Below are 18,389 nucleotides of genomic sequence, written 5' to 3' on the forward strand. Positions count from 1 at the left end.
ACGCCAGGGGAGAGTAAGTGAGGTCCGTTTCTGCCAGCACAGGGGAGGTGACCCTGGGGGGCTGCTGACCGAGGTGGTGCAGGTCCCAGGCCCCCTGCCCAGGTCCCAAATGCAGCCTAGGGGCTGCACCTGCCCTTCCCAGGTGGGATTTGGCCTGGGGCTGTCCTGAGCTGTTGTGTCAGGGAGTGGGGGGTGACGCTGACGAGCCCTCTGCATCCCGACCTGCGCCTCCAGCCCTCCCCTTCCCCCTCGTCCTCTGACCCTGTTCTCATCTCCTATTCCCAGACAGAGCCACTTTCTCTTACAATTATTCCCCTCCCGGGGCTCCCGTTGGCTGATTCGGGACAATTAGAGCAGCAGCAATCAGGACAAGGTGCTGAACAAGGAGAAAAGAGCAGGAGGAGAAATGCCTTCGTTGGAGGGATCACTGCTGGGTGGGGACGGGGTTACAGTGCGGCCACCGGGTGACGTCAGCAGCGAAGGGGCCAGGACAGGAGGGGCTGTGGGCTGCGGTCAGGCTCAGCGCCTACCCAGTGGGACCCAGGACGCCGGCTCGGGCGGGAGGAGGCACCCAGGACATTTGTGCCGCGGTGAAGAGCTCAGATCGAGGAAGCCCGCAGACCTGCCTCTCGGATGACGGGAAGCAGGTGGGGTGACGTCAGCAAGTCCTCGAAAGTCCTCGTGGGACACAGTGAAGAACCAAGGGACCAAGGGGGGTACCGCACGGCAGCTGCGAGTTTACACCGGAGCCTGCTGCTTCTTTCTTTATAAAAGCTTTATTTTTTACTTATTTGAAGGCAGAGTTGGAGAGATAGGGAAAGACAGAGATCTCCCACTGCTGGTTCACTCTCCAAGTGGCTGCAATGGCCGGAGCCGGGTCAGGCAGAAGCCAGGAGCCAGGAGCTTCTTCCGGGTCTCCCATGTAGGTAGGTGCAGAGACCAAGAACTAGGGCCGTCTTCCACTGCTTCCCCTGGCCATTAGCAGGGAGCTGGATCGGAGTGGAGCAGCCGTTTCCGGACCAGTGGCCGTAGGGGATGCAGACGGAGACTTAAGCCGCTACTCCACAATGCCGGCCCTGGAGCCTGCGTACAAATGAGACCAAGACCTTGGTGCTGTGCTTGGGTGTCTGAGTGGGGACTACATGCCAGATGACGTTACTACTTCTCCATCTTTTGTGATGGCTGCGTGGATATGTGGGGCATTGTCCCTGTTCGTGGGAGAAGCTGAACTACTCAGGGAAATGCTATGATGTCTAAAGCTCGGTTACAAGTGGGAGAGAGAGAGGAGGGTGGGAGGGGACAGAGATAAAGAAAATAGAATCACAATTGTTGCTTTCTGGGGAGAATGGGTTCTACTTTTAAAAAATTTCAGTTCATTTATTTGTGTTCATTTGAAAGGCAGAGAGAGACAGAGAGATGCCTTCCATTCACGGACAACAGCCAGGGCTGGGCCAGGAGCCCAGAACTCCTCTGTACTTCCTACGTGGGCGGCAGGACCCAGGCGCTTGCTGCCTCCCAGGGCGTGCGTCAGCAGGAAGCTGGCTCAGCAGTGGAGCGGGGACGGGAGCCCAGGCTCCGCTGTGGGACGCAGGAGTCCTGTGGCATCTTGGCCTCCGTGCCGCTGTCTGCTCCGGCACAGCAGTGTAGCAGAGGCTCTGAAGCCAGCTGGAGACTGTGGGTGCTGTTTATGATTTTTAAAAAATATTCTAATTATTTATTTAAAAGGCAGAGAGAGAGAGAGAGAGAGAGAGAGGTCTCCATTGATGGTTTTCTCCCAAAATGACCACAATGGCCAGGGCCGGGTCAGGCCAAAGCCAGGAGCCTGGAACTCCAACCGAATCTCCCATGTGGGTGCAGAGGCCAAAGTAGTCGGGCTGTCTCCCTCCACTGCCCTCCTGGCACATTAGCAGGGAGCTGCATTGGAAGTGGAGCAGCCAGACTTGGGCCAGTGCCACATGTGCTGCCGCTGTCGCGGGTCAAGGTGGTGGCTTTACCTGCTCTGCCGCAGTGCCGGTCCCTGCGATAACATGGGAGCTTCGCGGCGCGGTTGGGAACTGTCACAGCAGGAAGTTGTAGGGGACATCAAGTCTCGCCCCCTCTCTCTTTTTATTTTATTTATTTATTTATTTTGACAGGCAGAGTGGACAGTGAGAGAGAGAGACAGAGAGAAAGGTCTTCCTTTTCCGTTGGTTCACCCCCCAATGGCCGCTGCAGCTGGCGTACCTCGCTGATCTGAAGCCAGGAGCCAGGTGTTTCCTCCTGGTCTCCCATGTGGGTGCAGGGCCCAAGCACTTGGGCCATCCTCCACTGCCCTCCTGGGCCACAGCAGAGAGCTGGCCTGGAAGAGGAGCAACCGGGACAGAATCTGGCGCCCCGACCAGGACTAGAACCCGGGGTGCCGGCACTGCAGGCGGAGGATTAGCCTATTGAGCTGCGGTGCTGGCCTCGCCCTCTCTCTCTATGAACCACATGATGCCGCCTGCCGGGTACCCCAGGCAGCAGAGGGGCACGGCCTGGGGCCGGGGCCGGGAGTGGGACGCAGGCCGCTTTGCTAAGGACGCTGGTGTGGAAGGCCAGAGTCTGCCTTCCCCCGGGGGAGCTCAGCCTGACCACTCCCACCTCCGACAGCCTTGCCTCCAGGCTGCAGTAAAGCCACAGATAAGGTCGTGTTCTAGGGTCAGGGCTTCTCCTGGTGAATTCTGGGCTTGGAACAAGGTCATAGTTAGCCAGTGACAGCAGATGAGTGAGGAGCACCTTGGCGATTGCTGGTCTCCAGCCCTCTGGGCCCACTGGGGCTCAGTGCTGCCCCCTCCTGGCTGGCAGGGGCAGAGTCCCTTCCCGAAGGCCCATGGGTGGCAGCCCCCAGGGTCCCCAAAGTCCAATGTGATGGTGCCGGGTGGAGCCTTGGAGAGATTAGGTCACAAAGGTGGAGCCCGTCCAAGGAGAGACATCGGGGAGTTCTCTGTACCACAGGGGACGCCAGGAGAGACGGCCGCCTGCCAGCCATTCTGCCCAGCTCGCAGGAGCCACGACCGTGGGCTTCCAACCTCCAGAAATCAGTGCTCGGTGCTGGCGCAGGCTGGGCAGGCTGGGGCGGCTGCCCCTGCCGGCTGCTGCGAGCACTCGTTTTTAGCCCTCTGGGGCGTGACCCGGGAGTGGCATTGTCTGATCCGGTGTGGAGCAGCCAAGGTGCTTTCCTGGGCTGCTTGGAGGCCTGGCCGGGCCCCTCTTGGCCTGGGAGCAGGTCTGACATCCCTGCGTGGAGGGGCCCAGGGCTGGGAGGTGGCATCACTGTAGCGCAGCCTCAGGTGGGAGGTCCTGGCCAGGGACGGGGGCCCTGGTCCTGCCCCAGACCGATGGAGTGAGTGGCCCTGAGACTGACATCTGCAAACAGGGTCCATGCAGAGCCCTGGGTGGCGGGAGGGGAGGCGGGCCTCGAGCTTGGGGTGGGCCGCAGCTGGTTAAACCTTCACCCGTGCTGGGCTGGGCCTCGAGGGAGGACCCCCGGGTGTTGGCTGGTGTGTGGAGGCTGCACCTGCTGAGCGTGGGAGTGAGGTGGGGGCTGCTGCCCTGTGGGGTCCAGATGTGGAAACTGAGGCCCAGGCCAAGGCGTGAGTCCTCGGGCCCTGGGCAGAGCCACGGCTGCGCGGTGTGGACGGGTCACGAGCCGGGTGGGAGCAGGCTCTGGTGGTTAGAAGCAGACATCCCATGATTCTTTCCCCTGAGCCAAAGGGAGCTGGAGGGGGCGAGAGGGGCAGGCGGAGCACCGAGGACCCTCCTCCCCGTGGCTGCGAGGTTGGGGGGACTCATCCCCACGCACTGTCTACGCCCACAGGACGGGCACCAAGGGGGTGAGCCGTGGCCCTGTCCACCTGGCGGCTGCGATGAACAAGCCCTCTGCCAGGGACGTTAGTCATGGGGAGGCTGGGCCTGGGCGGGGGCTGGGGACACCAGGCGGTCTCTGCACGTCTGCTCCGTCCTGTGGCCCTCCAGCTGCTCTCAAAACTAAGGTCTAGGGGCCGGCGCTGTGGCGTAGCAGGTGAAGCCGCCACCTACAGTGCCGGCAGCCCATATGGGCACCAGTCCCGGCTGCTCCACTTCCCACCCAGCTCTCTGCTGTGGCCTGGGAAAGCAGTAGACGATGGTCAAGTCCTTGGGCCCCTGCACCCACGTGGGAGACCCAGAAGAAGCTCCTGGCTCCTGGCTTTGGACTGGCACAGCTCTAGCCATTATGGCCAACTGGGAAGTGAACCAGCAGATGGAAGACTCTCGCTCTCTCTGCCTCTCCTTCTTTCTCTGTGTAACCCTGCCTTTCAGATAAATAAAGAAATCTTTTAAAATAATAAAGCCTAAAAAAGGGGATAGTGGGGGTGCTGAGAGAGGACAGGGCTCCGGCCAACACTGAGCCGCCTTCCTCAGGGACTTCGTTCTGCTCCATGTGGTGTGGGGCCCTCCCCAGCCTCGTTCAGTGCACAGCCTGGGCAGCCATCCAGGACAGCCCCAGTGGGTGGGGCACTGTGTCCTGCAGGTAACGGAGGAGGATGGATCCAGCTCCCTCTCAGGACCAGCGACCTCTGCGGGTCACAGAGCCCTACTCGACCAATCCTTCCCGGCTGACCTCCTGGGAGGGTGGCGCCTTCTGACTTGTCACCACACAGTCACAGGCGTGCGATCAACAGGGCCGGCATGTTTATTAGGGCTGAAGGGGAATGTGCAGGAGAGGGCGGGGCAGGGCGGGGAAGGCGCCCGGAGTTGGTGTCCTGAGCCGGGCGGTCAGCGGTGCTGGGAGGACTCAGGGCTGCCCTCCCCGGGGAAGTGCACTGGCTGGTGTCGCCGGCCGGCCTTGGCGATGGCCCCCAGGGCAGCCCTCCTCCTGCCGAAGCGGCCCACGGGCCTGATCCCACGGCCGGTGTACCAGGCGGGGTTGATGTCAGGGGCTGGGGAGAAAAGAGAGAGAGAGCAGGGAGTGGGTTGCCCTCAGCTGGCTGCTGCACTGGGACCCTCCCACTCCACCCCCACCCTGTGGGTGCCCCGAGGGTCTGGCGAGGACAGCTCTGGGCAGTGGGTGTGGCTCTCAGGAACTGAGGCACCAGGATCAAGTTCTTCCTCCCAGCGGCCAAGCCGCGCCAGCAGGGAGAAGTGAGCCCCTTTCTGGTGGTGGGTGGGAACCCGGGGCCAGGACTCCAGGCTGCTCTGGGTGGGGAGAGGCCTGGAGACAGATCCCTGGCTGAGGAGGTGGACGGGCCCCACCCAGATGCTGGGCGCTGGGGTGGGGAGGGCAGGGGGAGGCACCGCCCAGGGTCTGGGCACTCACTGCGGATCTCCATGGAGTGCTGGTGGGCTTGGCTTGCAGCCCCCCGCAGGGCAAGGCTCAGCAGCAGCAGGCACAGGAGCCAGGCCCTCAGCGCCTTCATCTCCCTGGCTCCTCCTCCTCCTCCTCCGAGGCTCTGTTGCAGGTGGGATCCCGCAGGGGGAGGCTCAGCCTAGTGGCAGAGGGGCAGGGGTGGCGTCACCCATGGGTGTGTGGGGTGTGTGTAGAGCTGGAGCTCAGGTCGTGTGTGCGTGTGTGTGAGAGACGAATGTGCACGAGGGTGCGGGTGCATGTGTGTGCATGCACACGCGTGTGTGTGAGCGTGTGTGTGAGCGTGCGTCCTCCTTTGCTCCGTGCTGGGGGGGGAGGACCACCTGGGCTCTCTGGACGTTGCTCACCTTCCCTGGGACCCCTCCTCTCCTCTCTCCCATGAAGACTGAGTGAGAGGCTCGGGCGTGTGACGGCCTCTGCTCGGTCCCCAGAGACTGAGAGGGTGCTGGAACTGTGGGGGGGGCCGCTCACGCCTGACCTGGGCAGGGGTGGCCGGGGCCAGCAGGTGCTGAGCTCGGGCCCAGACTCGGGGGCTGAGACCTGCGTGTGTGGTTCTTTCCTGCATTTGGCCCAGGGCCCGCTGACCCCCAGTTCTAGCCTTGCCGGGCAGACGCCCCTCAGCCAACAGTTCTATCCGCTGTCCCTACAGGCTCACATTTCTCCCGCAGGCCCCGGCTGCCGTCTGCTGAGGCTGCCGGAGAAGCCTGCCGTGCCGGTGCCCGGGACCTCTCCTCACACGGCCAGGCCACCCCCTGAGATCACAGGGCAGGGGCCTGAAACCCGCCCTCTGCCTGTGGGAGCCGAGGTGCTGACCCGTGGGCAACCCCTGCCACAGGCGAGCCCTCCTCCCTGCTCCCCCCGTGGCACCTCGGCCACCATCAGAGCCCGGTTGTGGTTGGGGAGGGGTCCCTCTGTCAACCTGGACTCTCCAGACCTCCATCTGAGCCTCACACAGTTTGTTCTTGATCAAGACAATTAAAACACCCACCCCCACTTCCGAGAGACTTATCGGGGTGCCCCCAGCAGAGGAAATGGGGGTGCCACCTTGAAGACGCATCTACGTGGGCTGGCCTGCTTGTGCCCCAGGGCCAGGGCCCCGGCTGGACGCGTGCAGAGCGTCCCAGGAATGCCAGCGTCGCCTGGCTCCTGACCCCCAGGGCCCTGCTGCCCTCAGAGCTGGGGACCTCCTGGCCGCGCCCTGGGGCGGAGTGGGATGGGTCACCCTTGCCTGGGCCTCCGCCACAGATAGCGCTGGAGAGCCGAGGCTCCGAGGAGGGCAGCTGGCCCTGGACGCTGCTCATCCCGCTCGCCGGCAGGGTCCCACGCCCAGAGAGGGCAGAGTCGGGGCAGTGTCCACCCGCACTCTCCAGCCCCACGCGCTACTCACCGTGCTCTGAGCAGCGAGGCGGCCCTGGCTGCACCGGGAGGCCGAGGCTGGCGCCCGCTCCCTCCTTTATAGCCCGGGAGGGAGCGGTGACGCCCCCAGGTGCCCTCCCCTGCTCCAGCTCTGCCCCTCAGGGCGCCCGCCCCCTCCCCGGGCAGCCTCAGGAGTGGGCTTTTTCTTGGCTTTCTTTTTTCTTTTTTTTTTTAAACACTCCTGAGCAACGTGATTTGTTCCTTCCTGCATCACATAATTTCATTTGGGCCCAGTGGTTTTAAAATGCATTAAGCCCCTCTTCACTCTCGTCTCTGGGCAGGCGCTGGGGCTGCACAGAGGAAGCCCTCGCCCCTTCTCCGCGGGGCGGGTTTCGGCGGACGGCGGCAGGGCAGAGCTGCAGAGGGCTGACCCACTGCATCGCCCCCGGGGAGTCCGCGCCCCTGCGAACCGCTCTCCTCCTGGTTCCGAGGGTAAGATACGTTTCCCAGGCTCTCACAGTATCGCTGTTGGACACACACAAGATTATTTTTACTATAAAAGAGGTTATAGAAGTAAACAGGTGCATTTTTACTGGAAGAGCAATGCATATACATTTGGAGAAAATGTAGCATGCACACAAAAAATCTCCAATAAGGTCAAAGAAGTGGCTCATATGGGATGGGTTTCCATACGCGATGGGTTTCCTTCCAGTGAGTTTCCCACGGATTTTTCTGGGCAGATTCACCCTGAGACACATCACATCTCCTTTTCAGCCAACACCCTGACTGTCATGGTGTTAAGAGCTTGCACATTTGTGCCATTTGGAATAACCGTGCAATGTTGCGCCATCCAGCTTAGACCTGAGAACCTCGCTCCTCGCGCTCAGAATCGTTAGAGCTCCCCCGGCAGCCCATGCTGGGAGGGGACCTGCGCCCTGCTCCTGTCTCCCCCGCCCCGGGGGGAAGCCGCAGCACACCTGCGCCCTGCCAGAGCCTTCTCTCTCGCTCTCCGCTGACTACTGCTGCCGGTGGCTGTTCTGTTCTACTGTTTGGAGAAGAGGTTTGGCCAGGCTCAGGGTTGTGGGGTGCAAAGCCCCAGCAGCACGATGCAGGCATTGGTGAGGGTCCCTTCGTGACGCCCATCACGGCAGGAGCACGTGGGTCTCTGTGGAGATGCAGGTTTTCACCGGTGGGCTCCCTGGGGCATTTAGAGTCAGGGGCCTTGGCGGGGAGGGGACGCTGGCTTCCAGCCTGGGCTGCAGATCCACATCTCCAGAGCTAGGAACTGCCCCCGCCTGGGCTCGGCTGAGATGCACACCATGAGTCCTGGGGTGGTGTCGGCGCTGTGACGGTGACAGCTATGCCGGCGGCCCTGACGAGTGGTGGCCGCTGTGGGGTGCATTCCTGTCTTTGTCGCCCTGTGACTTTTGGGGCTCACCCTTGGGAGGCGGCCCAGATGCTCTAGCCTCACCCCATCCCCATGGCGCCTGATGGTGGCCGTTCGAGCACCTGGGACGGTTGAGGCCACTTTGGATGCTGGTGGTGGGGAACGGCGTGAGGTGTGGCTGGCGCTGCTCCTGCTGCAGCCCCATAGACGCAGGACTGTGGCTGGGTGGGTGGGGCATCTCCCTCCGGCTGCACCTGGCTTCCATGTTCTTTGAGAATGGATCCCCCAGGGCTCTTAACCACAACCTCCACACACGCAGTGCTGGCTGCAGTGCCGTGACACCTCAGCTGCTTGTCTGCTACCACGTGGTTCCCCATGGTGGACGTGGTTCCACACGTGCTGGACATGGTTCCCCCATGGTGGACGTGGCTCCACATGTGCTGGACATGGTTCCCCACAGTGGGCGTGGTTCCCCACGTAGTGGGAGTGGCTCCCATGGTTCCCCCATGGTGGACGTGGTTCCCCCATGATGGGCATGGGTCCCACAGTGGACATGGTTCCCCCATGGTGGACGTGGTTCCCCACAGTGGACGTGGTTCCCCATGCAGTGGCAGTGGCTCCCATGGTTTCTTCACGGTGGATGTGGTTACCATGGCTTTCCACACTGTGCACTGGACCACAACAGCAGAGTCTTTAACAGTGAGAGCTGGCACGAGCCAGGATGCATTAGGTTTTAAATACGTTCCTGGGTTGATTTTGACTCAGGTTTGAGTCAGGAGAAGGCACGATGACGCGCACAGCCGTCGCCCTCAGTGTCCCTTCTCCCCTCTCCTTTGTTCCGTTTCCACCTGGACGTCTCCCTGACCTGACCCAGAATCCCAGCGCTTCCTGCTCTCTGAAAACTGGGAGGAAAGCCCAGGATGGCAGAGCCATGAAGGAGACACACAGGGTGACGCCTGGGGGTGAGGAGAGGGGGTGGGGGACTCAGGACTGAGATCCAGGTGGGCTGAGGGGGAGCCTGGGGTGGGGGAACCATGAGTCCTGACATGGTCAGGTGTTGAGAGCCGGAAGCACAGCCACATGGCCACTCTGGGGTGCTGGGGCACAGCCACGTGGCTGCTCTGGGGTGCTGGCGCACAGCCATGTGACCACTCTGGGGTGCTGGGGGGCAGCCAGGTGGCCGCTCTGGGGTGCTGGGGCACAGCCACGTGGCCGCTCTGGGCTGCTGGCGCACAGCCATGTGACCATTCTGGGGTGCTGGCGCACAGCCACGTGGCTGCTCTGGGGTGCTGAGGCACAGTCATGTGACCACTCTGGGGTGCTGGGGGGCAGCCAGGTGGCCACTCTGCGGTGCTGGTGCACAGCCACGTGACCACTGTGGGGTGCTGGGGCATAGCCACATGACCGCTCTGGGGTGCTGGGGCACAGCCACGTGGCTGCTCTGGGGTGCTGGGGCACAGTCACGTGACTGCTCTGGGGTGCTGAGACAGCCACGTGACTGCTCTGTGGGTCTGTAGCTGCTCACTGGAGCCTTGGCCGTGACTCGAACAGAGTCCAGGTGGCTGGGAAGAGCCTGGGAGAAGGGAGAACAGGCGGGCAGGTGGGCAGTGAAGGAACTGGAGACAGAGCAGGGTCTCAGGAATGGGAGTCCGTGGGGGGAGCCCCACGAGGCCAGGAGGGCCCCTGCGGGGAAGCCCAGCACCCCAGGCAGGGGCTGTGCCACAGCGCCCCCTGCAGGCCTTTTTGCCGGTCGGCCTGCGGGCGTCACCTGGCCCCTCCTTGAGCACACTCCGTTTCCCTCTGGACGGGGCTCCCACGCCCAGCTAGGTGGGCCGGAGGGGCCTGGTGCAGCTGGTCAGGGTCAGTCCTGCCCTAGTGGCCCCGAGGCTGTCCCAGCCTGGGCACAGTGAGTGGGAGTGGCGGGGACGCCTGTGGGCTGGTTGTGGCCCACCGACCACCCTTGGCAGCCCCTGGTCTGTCTCCAACAGGCACCTTACTCAGAGCAGGTGCCCGCACGGCTGGTGGAACCCCTGTGAAGGGGCCACTTCCTGCCCCACAGGAGACCTCCCTCTCTTGGGCATCTGCAGGGATGAGCTGGGGCTCCTGGACGGGTCGGTCCCGGGGCCGGGGCTGAGGCTGAGGTCCTGGAGCCTTCACACGGTCGGTGTGGACACCCAGCAGGCTCTGGAGCAGGTGGCGGCTTGCATCTTGGGCCGCGAGCTTGCTCTGCCAGGCGGTGAGCGGCGTCCCTGAGACGCACGCTCTCCGGGAAGCCCAGCAGTTCACGGTGAGGCCAGGGGTCCGCTGGCGACCGGGGCTCTGGATTGCAAGGCCATCCGAGCAGAGCAGGCACACGTGAAGCTCCATCCCCGCCTGGCAGTGTCCTCGGAGCTCTCTGTAAAGCATCTTCTCCCGTCCCTGGTGACGAAGACGGCTGCGGAGTAAAACGCTGGAGAAGCGGTCGTAGCCGCTGCCTCTGAGTGCACCTGCAGTCCTGACGGGCTCATTCCTGTGGATCTCTGGCATGTGCACGGGCTGTGTGGTCCCTGCCTGCCTTCAGCTGCCGGCGCCGCTGTCTGGGGAACAGCCGTCTCCTACGGAAAGGCGCTCTGGGGAATTCTTTCAAAGACGATCATCCCTCTGTATCCACAGGGAACTGGTGTCTGGTCCTTCCCGGATAGCAACATCTGAAGATGTTCGAGCCATTTACATAGAGGGAAGTGATGTCTGCACGTCCTCCCGTGCACTCAGAGCCGTCTCTACATCGCCTGTACCCCTAACACAGGGCACACGCCGTGTGCCTATCAGTACTGCGTTATTCAGGGAATGTGTATGTGCGGCGCAGACTTTTTCTAAATATTTTCGGTCTGTGGGAGGCTGGCTCTGTGCAGGGGGCCAACGGGAATGAGACTGACACATAACGCTGGGGGTCTCCTTTGGTGCCACGGGGAGTTGCTGTGTGCTCTGCCCTCTCCTGGGGGCCTCCCAGCAAAGCCCTCCAGGATGGGACCCTTAGCTCCTCGAACCCCCTGTTCAGAGGGCGCACGAGACACGTAACAGGGTCAGCTCCTGGAGACACGAGGCTGGGCTGTCATCTCTGTCCCCTGCTTGATTTCAGTGGAAGCCACCACCCTGCTCCCGTGTGGCTTTGCCATGGGCAGCACAGCCCTCGGCCCTGGTGAGTGAGAAGCCACTGCCATGGTGATGTCCAAGGGCAGCTCTGTAGAGTCTGAACCAGAGATGAGCCACGTGGCCATCCAGAGACAGCTCTGCAGCCTGCTCTCTCGGGGGCAGACCGGAGGTCATCTGTGGAACCAACGGCAGGTGACAGGTGACTTCTGTCCCCTCATCTTGGGTGGCCACCGCTACCCAGTCCACGGGATTCCACAGTACTGCGTGTCAGGGCTGGGCTCAGCAGGTCCTGACCCCATGCTCCCCACTGCAGGTGCACGGGAGCCTGCAGAATGGGTAGGGGGTGGGCAGTGGGGGCACCTACCCCTCCCTCAATACCCACGCATCCTGGTGCCCAATTTCCAATCACCCCACGCAGAAATGCACGCACATCGGCCCGGCTCCAACAGAGACCGCCAAGAACAGACACACGGCTGGCGCCTCCACTGGGTTGTCTCTTCTCCGATCCATTCAGGAAAGCAACACAGAACAGCCGGGGGAGGGGCGGGGTGAAAGGTCACTTGGGGAAGGGCCACGTGCGTGTCTTCAGTGTCTACACTGTCCAGAGTCTCTTTGGCTCGGCTGATTCTTGGCCCAGAGGGGCTTGCATGGTAGCCTTGGAGGTCGTCAGAGAAGCTGGTGGGCAGCGAGGGGCCTGAGGCTCTGGCAGGCGGGGGCCACACGGGCGGATGCTTCTTACCGGGCCGCCGGCCACGGAGAGCAGACAGTGAGAGCCAGGGGAGGGAAGCCGGCGTGGGGCCAGGTCGCTGCTCTGCCTGCTCCCTTCAGGGCTGCTGGGCCATCACGGGCTTCTACAAGGCACAGACAGCACACGTGTGAGTGTGCATAGATGAGGCTCAGAGACACACGTGCCCCACACGTGCATACCAGCACAGCACACACAGGCACGCAGCATACACACCGGAGCACGCAGGGAGACCCAGACACACAGGTGTGTGCAGGTGTGTGCACATGTGCACCGACCGTGAGCACGCACACACATGGGCAGGTACATGTGTGGGACCTTTAAGAGGCGGGGCCTAGGTGGTGGGGGCACGGCCCTCGGAAGGGAGGAGGTGGCGCTGGCAGGGCCCCTGTTAGTTAGGTGGAGGTGAGCTGCTGGGGGCCCCTCAAGCCCTGTCTGGCGTTGCACTCTCGCCCACCTGAGGCCGCCGGCACCAGGCCCAGCCCCTCTGGCCTGTGCGCTAAATAAGCCCCTCCTGTTTGCAGAGTGGCCTGCCTCGCAGATTCGGGTATGGGAACGAGACAGGAGTGTTTGGGCCCTGACGGAGGTTGCTGGGCACGGAGTCGTCCTGTCCATCCCAGGACCCGACCGGGGCCCTGTGACCTGAGAGGCCACGGCACCTGTCGGGGAGCACTGGGGAGGCCGCCCAGCAATCACGCAGGGCCCCGTGGCCTTCTCCCTGCCAGAGGCCAGCCACATGTGCCCCGTCCGTGTGGCTGGAAACGGGGCCTCCTGTGTTCACTCCCCAAGGGCCTGCCCCAAGTCAGGAGCCGGAAACTCAGTCCGGGACTCCCAGGTGAGTGGCAGGGACGCAGATACTCAGCCATCACTGCTGCCTCTGTGGGTGCGCAGGTGGGAAGAAGCCGGATCAGCACCCACATGGGATGTGGGAAGAAGCCGGATCAGCACCCACGTGGGATGTGGGAAGAAGCCGGATCAGCACCCACATGGGATGCAGGAAGCCGGATCAGCACCCACGTGGGATGTGGGAAGCTGGATCAGCGCCCACGTGGGATGTGGGAAGCCGGATCAGCACCCACGTGGGATGTGGGAAGCCGGATCAGCATCCACATGGGATGCGGGAAGAAGCTGGATCAGCGCCCACGTGAGACGCGGGAAGAAGCCGGATCAGCACCCACGTGGGATGTGGGAAGAAGCTGGATCAGCGCCCACGTGAGACGCGGGAAGAAGCCAGATCAGCACCCACGTGGGATGTGGGAAGAAGCTGGATCAGCGCCCACATGGGATGTGGGAAGAAGCTGGATCAGCGCCCACGTGGGATGCAGGAAGCCGGATCAACACCCACGTGGGATGTGGGAAGAAGCCGGATCAGCACCCACGTGGGATGTGGGAAGAAGCCGGATCAGCACCCACGTGGGATGCAGGAAGAAGCCGGATCAGTACCCACATGGGATGTGGGAAGAAGCTGGATCAGCACCCACGTGGGATGTGGGAAGAAGCAGGATCAGCGCCCACGTGGGATGCGGGAAGAAGCCGGATCAGCACCCACGTGGGATGTGGGAAGAAGCCGGATCAGCACCCACGTGGGATGCGGGAAGAAGCCGGATCAGCACCCACATGGGATGCAGGAAGCCGGATCAGCACCCACGTGGGATGTGGGAAGCTGGATCAGCGCCCACGTGGGATGTGGGAAGAAGCCAGATCAGCGCCCACGTGGGATGTGGGAAGAAGCTGGATCAGCACCCACGTGGGATGTGGGAAGAAGCCAGATCAGCACCCACGTGGGATGTGGGAAGAAGCTGGATCAGCACCCACGTGGGATGCGGGAAGAAGCCAGATCAGCGCCCACGTGGGATGCAGGAAGCCGGATCAGCGCCCACGTGGGATGTGGGAAGCCGGACCAGCACCCACGTGGGATGTGGGAAGCCGGATCAGCACCCACGTGGGATGTGGGAAGCCAGATCAGCGCCCACGTCGGATGCGGGAAGCCGGATCAGCGCCCACGTGGGATGTGGGAAGCCGGATCAGTGCCCACGTGGGATGTGGGAAGCCGGATCAGCACCCACGTGGGATGTGGGAAGAAGCCGGATCAGCACCCACGTGGGATGCGGGAAGAAGCCGGATCAGCACTCACGTGGGATGCGGAAGTCCTCACCGCTGTCTGAACTGCTGAGCCCAACGCCCACCCTGGGGCAGCCTCTGAGCCCTGCACCCTCCCAGCCCAGTGGAGGGATGTCCACTGCTCCGGGTCCGGGGAGAGGTCCTCATTGGCCAGAGAGCCTGTCCTTCTTCCTGGAGCCCCACCCACTTCAGGGAGAGCAAGGCCAGGTCCTGACCGCCCTGATTTTGCTGTCGTCCTCAGTGGAGTCTCCCGGAGCCTTTAAGAAATGCTTTGCTTTCTATGAAGGCGACGCGAGCACGTTTTGCTGTAATTCCCAGGTTTCCTTCCGTATTCCTGAAGACCTGACGCCAGTCGTGAACCCCACTGGTTATGGACTTTTAGAGGGGAGCAAGCATTACCGTGAAGATGGCGCTGGCCGCTCCCCTCCTCCTGCTGGGGTTCCTCTGGGTCAGGGAGCCACGGTACGGGGACTTCCGGTCAAGAGAGACCTCATCTTTGCCTGGGAGAGGCAGGGAGAGGAGGGGCGTCAATCAGAAGCCTCCCCCAGGCAGGGGTGTGGCTGAAAGTAGCATTAAAGGGGACCTGGCCCCAGCCGAGGGGACCAGAGGACTACACGTGCAGATGGACATGTGCTTGCCGGCAGCTGGGTGCACGCTCAGCTCAGTCCCACCCTCCCCCGGCTCCCAGCAACCTCAGCAGCTTGTCCCCTCGGCCGCAGGGCTCCCGACGTGGGCAGAACCCAGAGGTCTGGCGTGCACATGGCCTCCCCTTTCCTTTCACTCTGTGACATGGGCTTGGGACTGACTCTCAGGACAGGTGCCTGTCAGCCTCCGTGGGTGGAGCTGGGGCTGGGCCTCAGGTCTGCATAGACACCAGCCGTTCTCATCTTGCCACAGGTGCCACAGGTGCCACAGGTGCCACAGGTCATGGCTCCCTGGAGCTGACCGTGCACCCCTGTCCTTGACTTGGGTCCAGGGATGCCAGCTGCTGGCCCAAAACCAGGCAGGTGTCAGAAGTGAGCATTCACAGGGCGGGAGCTACCGGACGCCAAGAGCCAAGTCTCTCCCGTCCCCTTCTGCTGTGAGCAGCCCTCTCCATTCTCGGCAGGTGCATCTTACCTAGGTGTCACCCATGTGTCCCTGCCCCTGAACAGCCTCAGGGAAGGGCCTGCCTGGGCCAGGGGACCCTCTGCCAGTGTGGGGCTGGCTCTGGTCGACTGGGGGACAAGCACTGAGGCCTCACCCACCAGGCTGGTGATGGAACGGGAGGGGCCATCCGACCCACTGCCCCTGAACACTGGCCTGAACGTGGGCGGCCTCTCGGCTGGACCAAACGCCCTTCACAAACCTGCCAGCACGAGGCCCACGTTCATGAACCCCCACAGCTCTCGGCCGTGGGGTGTGCTGTAATCGCCCTCGAGGTCAGCACGGGCACCCCAGGAGCCCCCGCTGGGAGCCAGCCCCCACGTGGGCCGTCTCTCTCTCCTGTGGTCCTGAGTCAGGGCCAGCTCTGTCCTGGATCGACCCAAATGTGTGCCGGGAGTTCAGCCAGCGACAGAGAGGCGGCTGGCACAGAGGAGGGGCGGGCAAGGGGACTGCCAAGATGTACTTAGTGCCGTGGGAGCTGGGGAGAAGCCCGGGTGGGCATGGACAGCTGTGCTCTGGAACCCACGTCTGCCGGAGCGTGGGTGTTGTCCCACAAGGCGCACCCAGCGTGTGCACAAGCGGTGCGGGTCCGCCAGCTGTGGCGAGATCCCACTTTCCTTTGCAGGCAGCTGGAAGCCAAGGGGGATGAGGGGCGGCTGCCTGTGAGGCCCACGGCTGTGGTGGAGTCTGACTGGGCTCAGGGGTGGTGCTGAGATCTGGGGGAAGGGGGGCGCCGAGGCGGCACAGCAGTGGAGGGCGGGGGCTGTGGTTGGGTTGCACACAAACGCCCCATGCCGGGCTCATGCCGGGGAGCCTGTGGGCCTCACATCCCACTTGTCCGGGACAAAGCTGCTGTCCCTGTCACCACCAAGACTTCATTCAAGGCTAAAGGACGAGCTGTACCCTCTAAGGACAGGGGCCTGTGCTGCCGCGGGACAACTTAGACTGGAAACCGCAGAGGACACTGTGGCTGCCATCACTGCCACCATCACCACGGCCACCATCACCACGGCCACCACCACGGCCACCATCACCACGGCCACCATCACCACAGCCACCATTACCGTGGCCACCATCACCACGGCCACCATCACCACAGCCACCACCACGGCCACCATCACCACGGCCACCATCACCACCACTGCAGCCGCCATCATTGCCACTGCCGCTACCACTGCCACTAGTAGCGCCCTTTGTGTGTTTATGGCAAAGGCCCATTAATGAGCTGCTCACGCTCACTGCTCTCGGGCCTGGGAGGGTTCTTGGGGGCTGGTGTCACCGTGTCCTTCAGGTGGCAGGGAAAGCCAGCCTTACCGAGTCCCCACCCCCAGGCCTGCATGGGGCCAGGGCGGCAGCTGGGCTCACCTTGACCTCTGGGGGAGTACTTTCTCCGCAGAAGGTAGGGCACGGTCTCGTCCTGGAAGGCAGAACCTGGGGTCACGGCTCAGTCGTGGCACTCATCAGCCCCCCCCCCACTCCGCTCCCCGGCTATTCCACCGCCCACCGTCCTTGCAGACCCAGAGACCCAGGGCAGCGGTGCCCTGTTCTCCGTCAGCAGCTGAATCAAGTCAGACCTCGGAATGTGAGACGCCCAGCATGGGGGAGTGGGGAGCGGGCGCAGGCTCGCCCACGATGGCGGGTGTGCAGGCATGAATGCCCCAGCTTCCTGGGCCCGAGCAGGAAGACCTGGAGACGTGAGCCCTGCTGGCCCCAGAGCTGCCTGGGGAGCGCATCCCAGTCTGCCTGATGTCAGAGGCTCACTCTCCCCACCCCCAACCCCTCCTGGGCTTTCCCAACACGCGCCCGGACACAGCCCTCGTCCCAGCATGTACATTCCAGCCCCGCCCCTCCCCGGCCTCGCCAGTCTGCAAAGCTCGGGCCCATCTTCCTCTCTTGGTCTGGACCACACCTTGGCTTCACCAGGAGGCTCTGTATCCGGGTCCTCTGGACGCTTGCTGGGGGTCCCGAGAAGCCGGGGCACAAAGATCTGGAGGACAAGGGAGAAGGTTCGTGTCGCGGCAGCCTTGTTCACCAGCCAGCTGCCGGCAGAGTCAGGGCACTGGACGTGGGACACACAGCCCTGCACCTCTTAGACGCCTGCTGGAGAGGGGGCTGGCGCGGCTGCCCCTGCTCTCTGCGCCCACACCCTGCCGGGGCTGCCAGAGCTCCAGTAACTCTGGGTCTCAGGTGCACGGTGATGGTTCGTGCGTGTGTCCCAGCCGCCGCACAGGCTGCACTGGGGCTAGAAGGCACTGCTGATGCTCTGAAAGCCAGGTTGGCCGGGCTTCCTGCATCTGCCGCCAGCCCTCTCCAGGCCCCCTCGGGAGGACCTGTGACTGCCCTGCCACGTTCCCCGCCGTGAGAGCTCTGATGGCTCCTCGCAAGGGTGGGAGAAGGGTGCTGGCCTCAGAGCACTGGGGCGGGGCCCTGGGAGGCCTCCTGTGCACGTGCTGTGGTCACGCCCCTCCCCAGGGCTGAGCTGGGAGCCCTCTGACAAGAGGCTGTCATTCAGGCTGCTGCTTTGGGTTTTTAAACCCTGTGAGTGTGTTGAGTGTGTGTGTGTGTCTGTGAGTGTGTACATGTGTGTGCACATAAGCATGTGTATGTTTGTTCATGCATTCGTGTGTCTCTGCATGTACATGTGTTTTGTGTGAATGCATTGTGTGCCGCTGTGTGTACAAACATGCATACACGCACATGTGTGTATTGCTTGCATGTGTATTCATATGTGCACACACATGCATGTATGTGTGCACATGTGTTCATGTGTACGTGTGTTTTGTGTGTGTAGGTATGTGTATGTGTGTATGGGTGTTTGTGTATGTATGAGTGAAGGTGTTTGTGTATGGCTGTTTGTATGTGTAGGTGTTTGTGTGTGTATATAGCTGTGTATGTGTGTAGCTGTATGTGTGTGTAGCTGTTTGTATGTGTGTGTAGGTGTATGTGTGTATAGCTGTTTGTGTGTATGAGTAGCTGTTTGTGTGTGTGTATAGCTGTTTGTGTGTATGTGTATCTGTGTAGGTGTGTGTGTGTATAGCTGTGTGTATATGTACCTGTGTGTATGAGTAGCTGTGTGTGTGTGTGTGTGTGTGTGTGTTTGTGTGCGTGGGCAGGGGCTGAGGGCACCTTCTTGGTGAGAA

The 18,389-nt window shown here is 62.5% G+C and overlaps 2 protein-coding genes across 4 annotated transcripts in view; both read right to left on the bottom strand.

Annotated features, from left to right (window-relative positions):
* Positions 1–4,750: 4,750 nt before the first annotated feature.
* Positions 4,751–6,772, bottom strand: PRLH (prolactin releasing hormone). Its single transcript, XM_017338847.3, has 3 exons — positions 6,750–6,772; positions 5,315–5,483; positions 4,751–4,937 (listed from the first exon to the last, which is right to left on the bottom strand). The coding sequence occupies exons 2-3, from the start codon at positions 5,412–5,414 to the stop codon at positions 4,774–4,776; spliced, it is 264 nt and encodes an 87-aa protein (XP_017194336.3). The 5' UTR covers positions 5,415–5,483; positions 6,750–6,772; the 3' UTR covers positions 4,751–4,773.
* Positions 6,773–11,711: 4,939 nt separating this feature from the next.
* MLPH (melanophilin) overlaps positions 11,712–18,389 on the bottom strand; it is a 37,083-nt gene continuing 30,405 nt past the window's right edge. For 2 of the 3 annotated variants that reach the window (XM_051838173.2, XM_070069867.1), the window contains 4 exons: positions 17,159–17,236; positions 16,615–16,666; positions 14,503–14,603; positions 11,712–12,088 (listed from right to left, as the gene is read on the bottom strand). In XM_051838173.2, the coding sequence (XP_051694133.2) occupies positions 12,062–12,088; positions 14,503–14,603; positions 16,615–16,666; positions 17,159–17,236 (258 nt within the window). In that variant the 3' untranslated portion in view covers positions 11,712–12,061. 3 annotated transcript variants of the gene reach the window in all.

Source organism: Oryctolagus cuniculus, chromosome 3, assembly GCF_964237555.1.
Source record: "Oryctolagus cuniculus chromosome 3, mOryCun1.1, whole genome shotgun sequence".
NCBI classification, from domain to species: domain Eukaryota; kingdom Metazoa; phylum Chordata; class Mammalia; order Lagomorpha; family Leporidae; genus Oryctolagus; species Oryctolagus cuniculus.

Coding starts and splice junctions, on each gene's coding strand:
- PRLH (XM_017338847.3), bottom strand. CDS start 5,414: ATGAAGGCGCTGAGGGCCTGGCTCCTGTGCCTGCTGCTGCTGAGCCTT. Junction 4,938..5,314: donor GCACTCCATGGAGATCCGCA/GTGAGTGCCCAG, acceptor TTTTCTCCCCAG/CCCCTGACATCAACCCCGCC.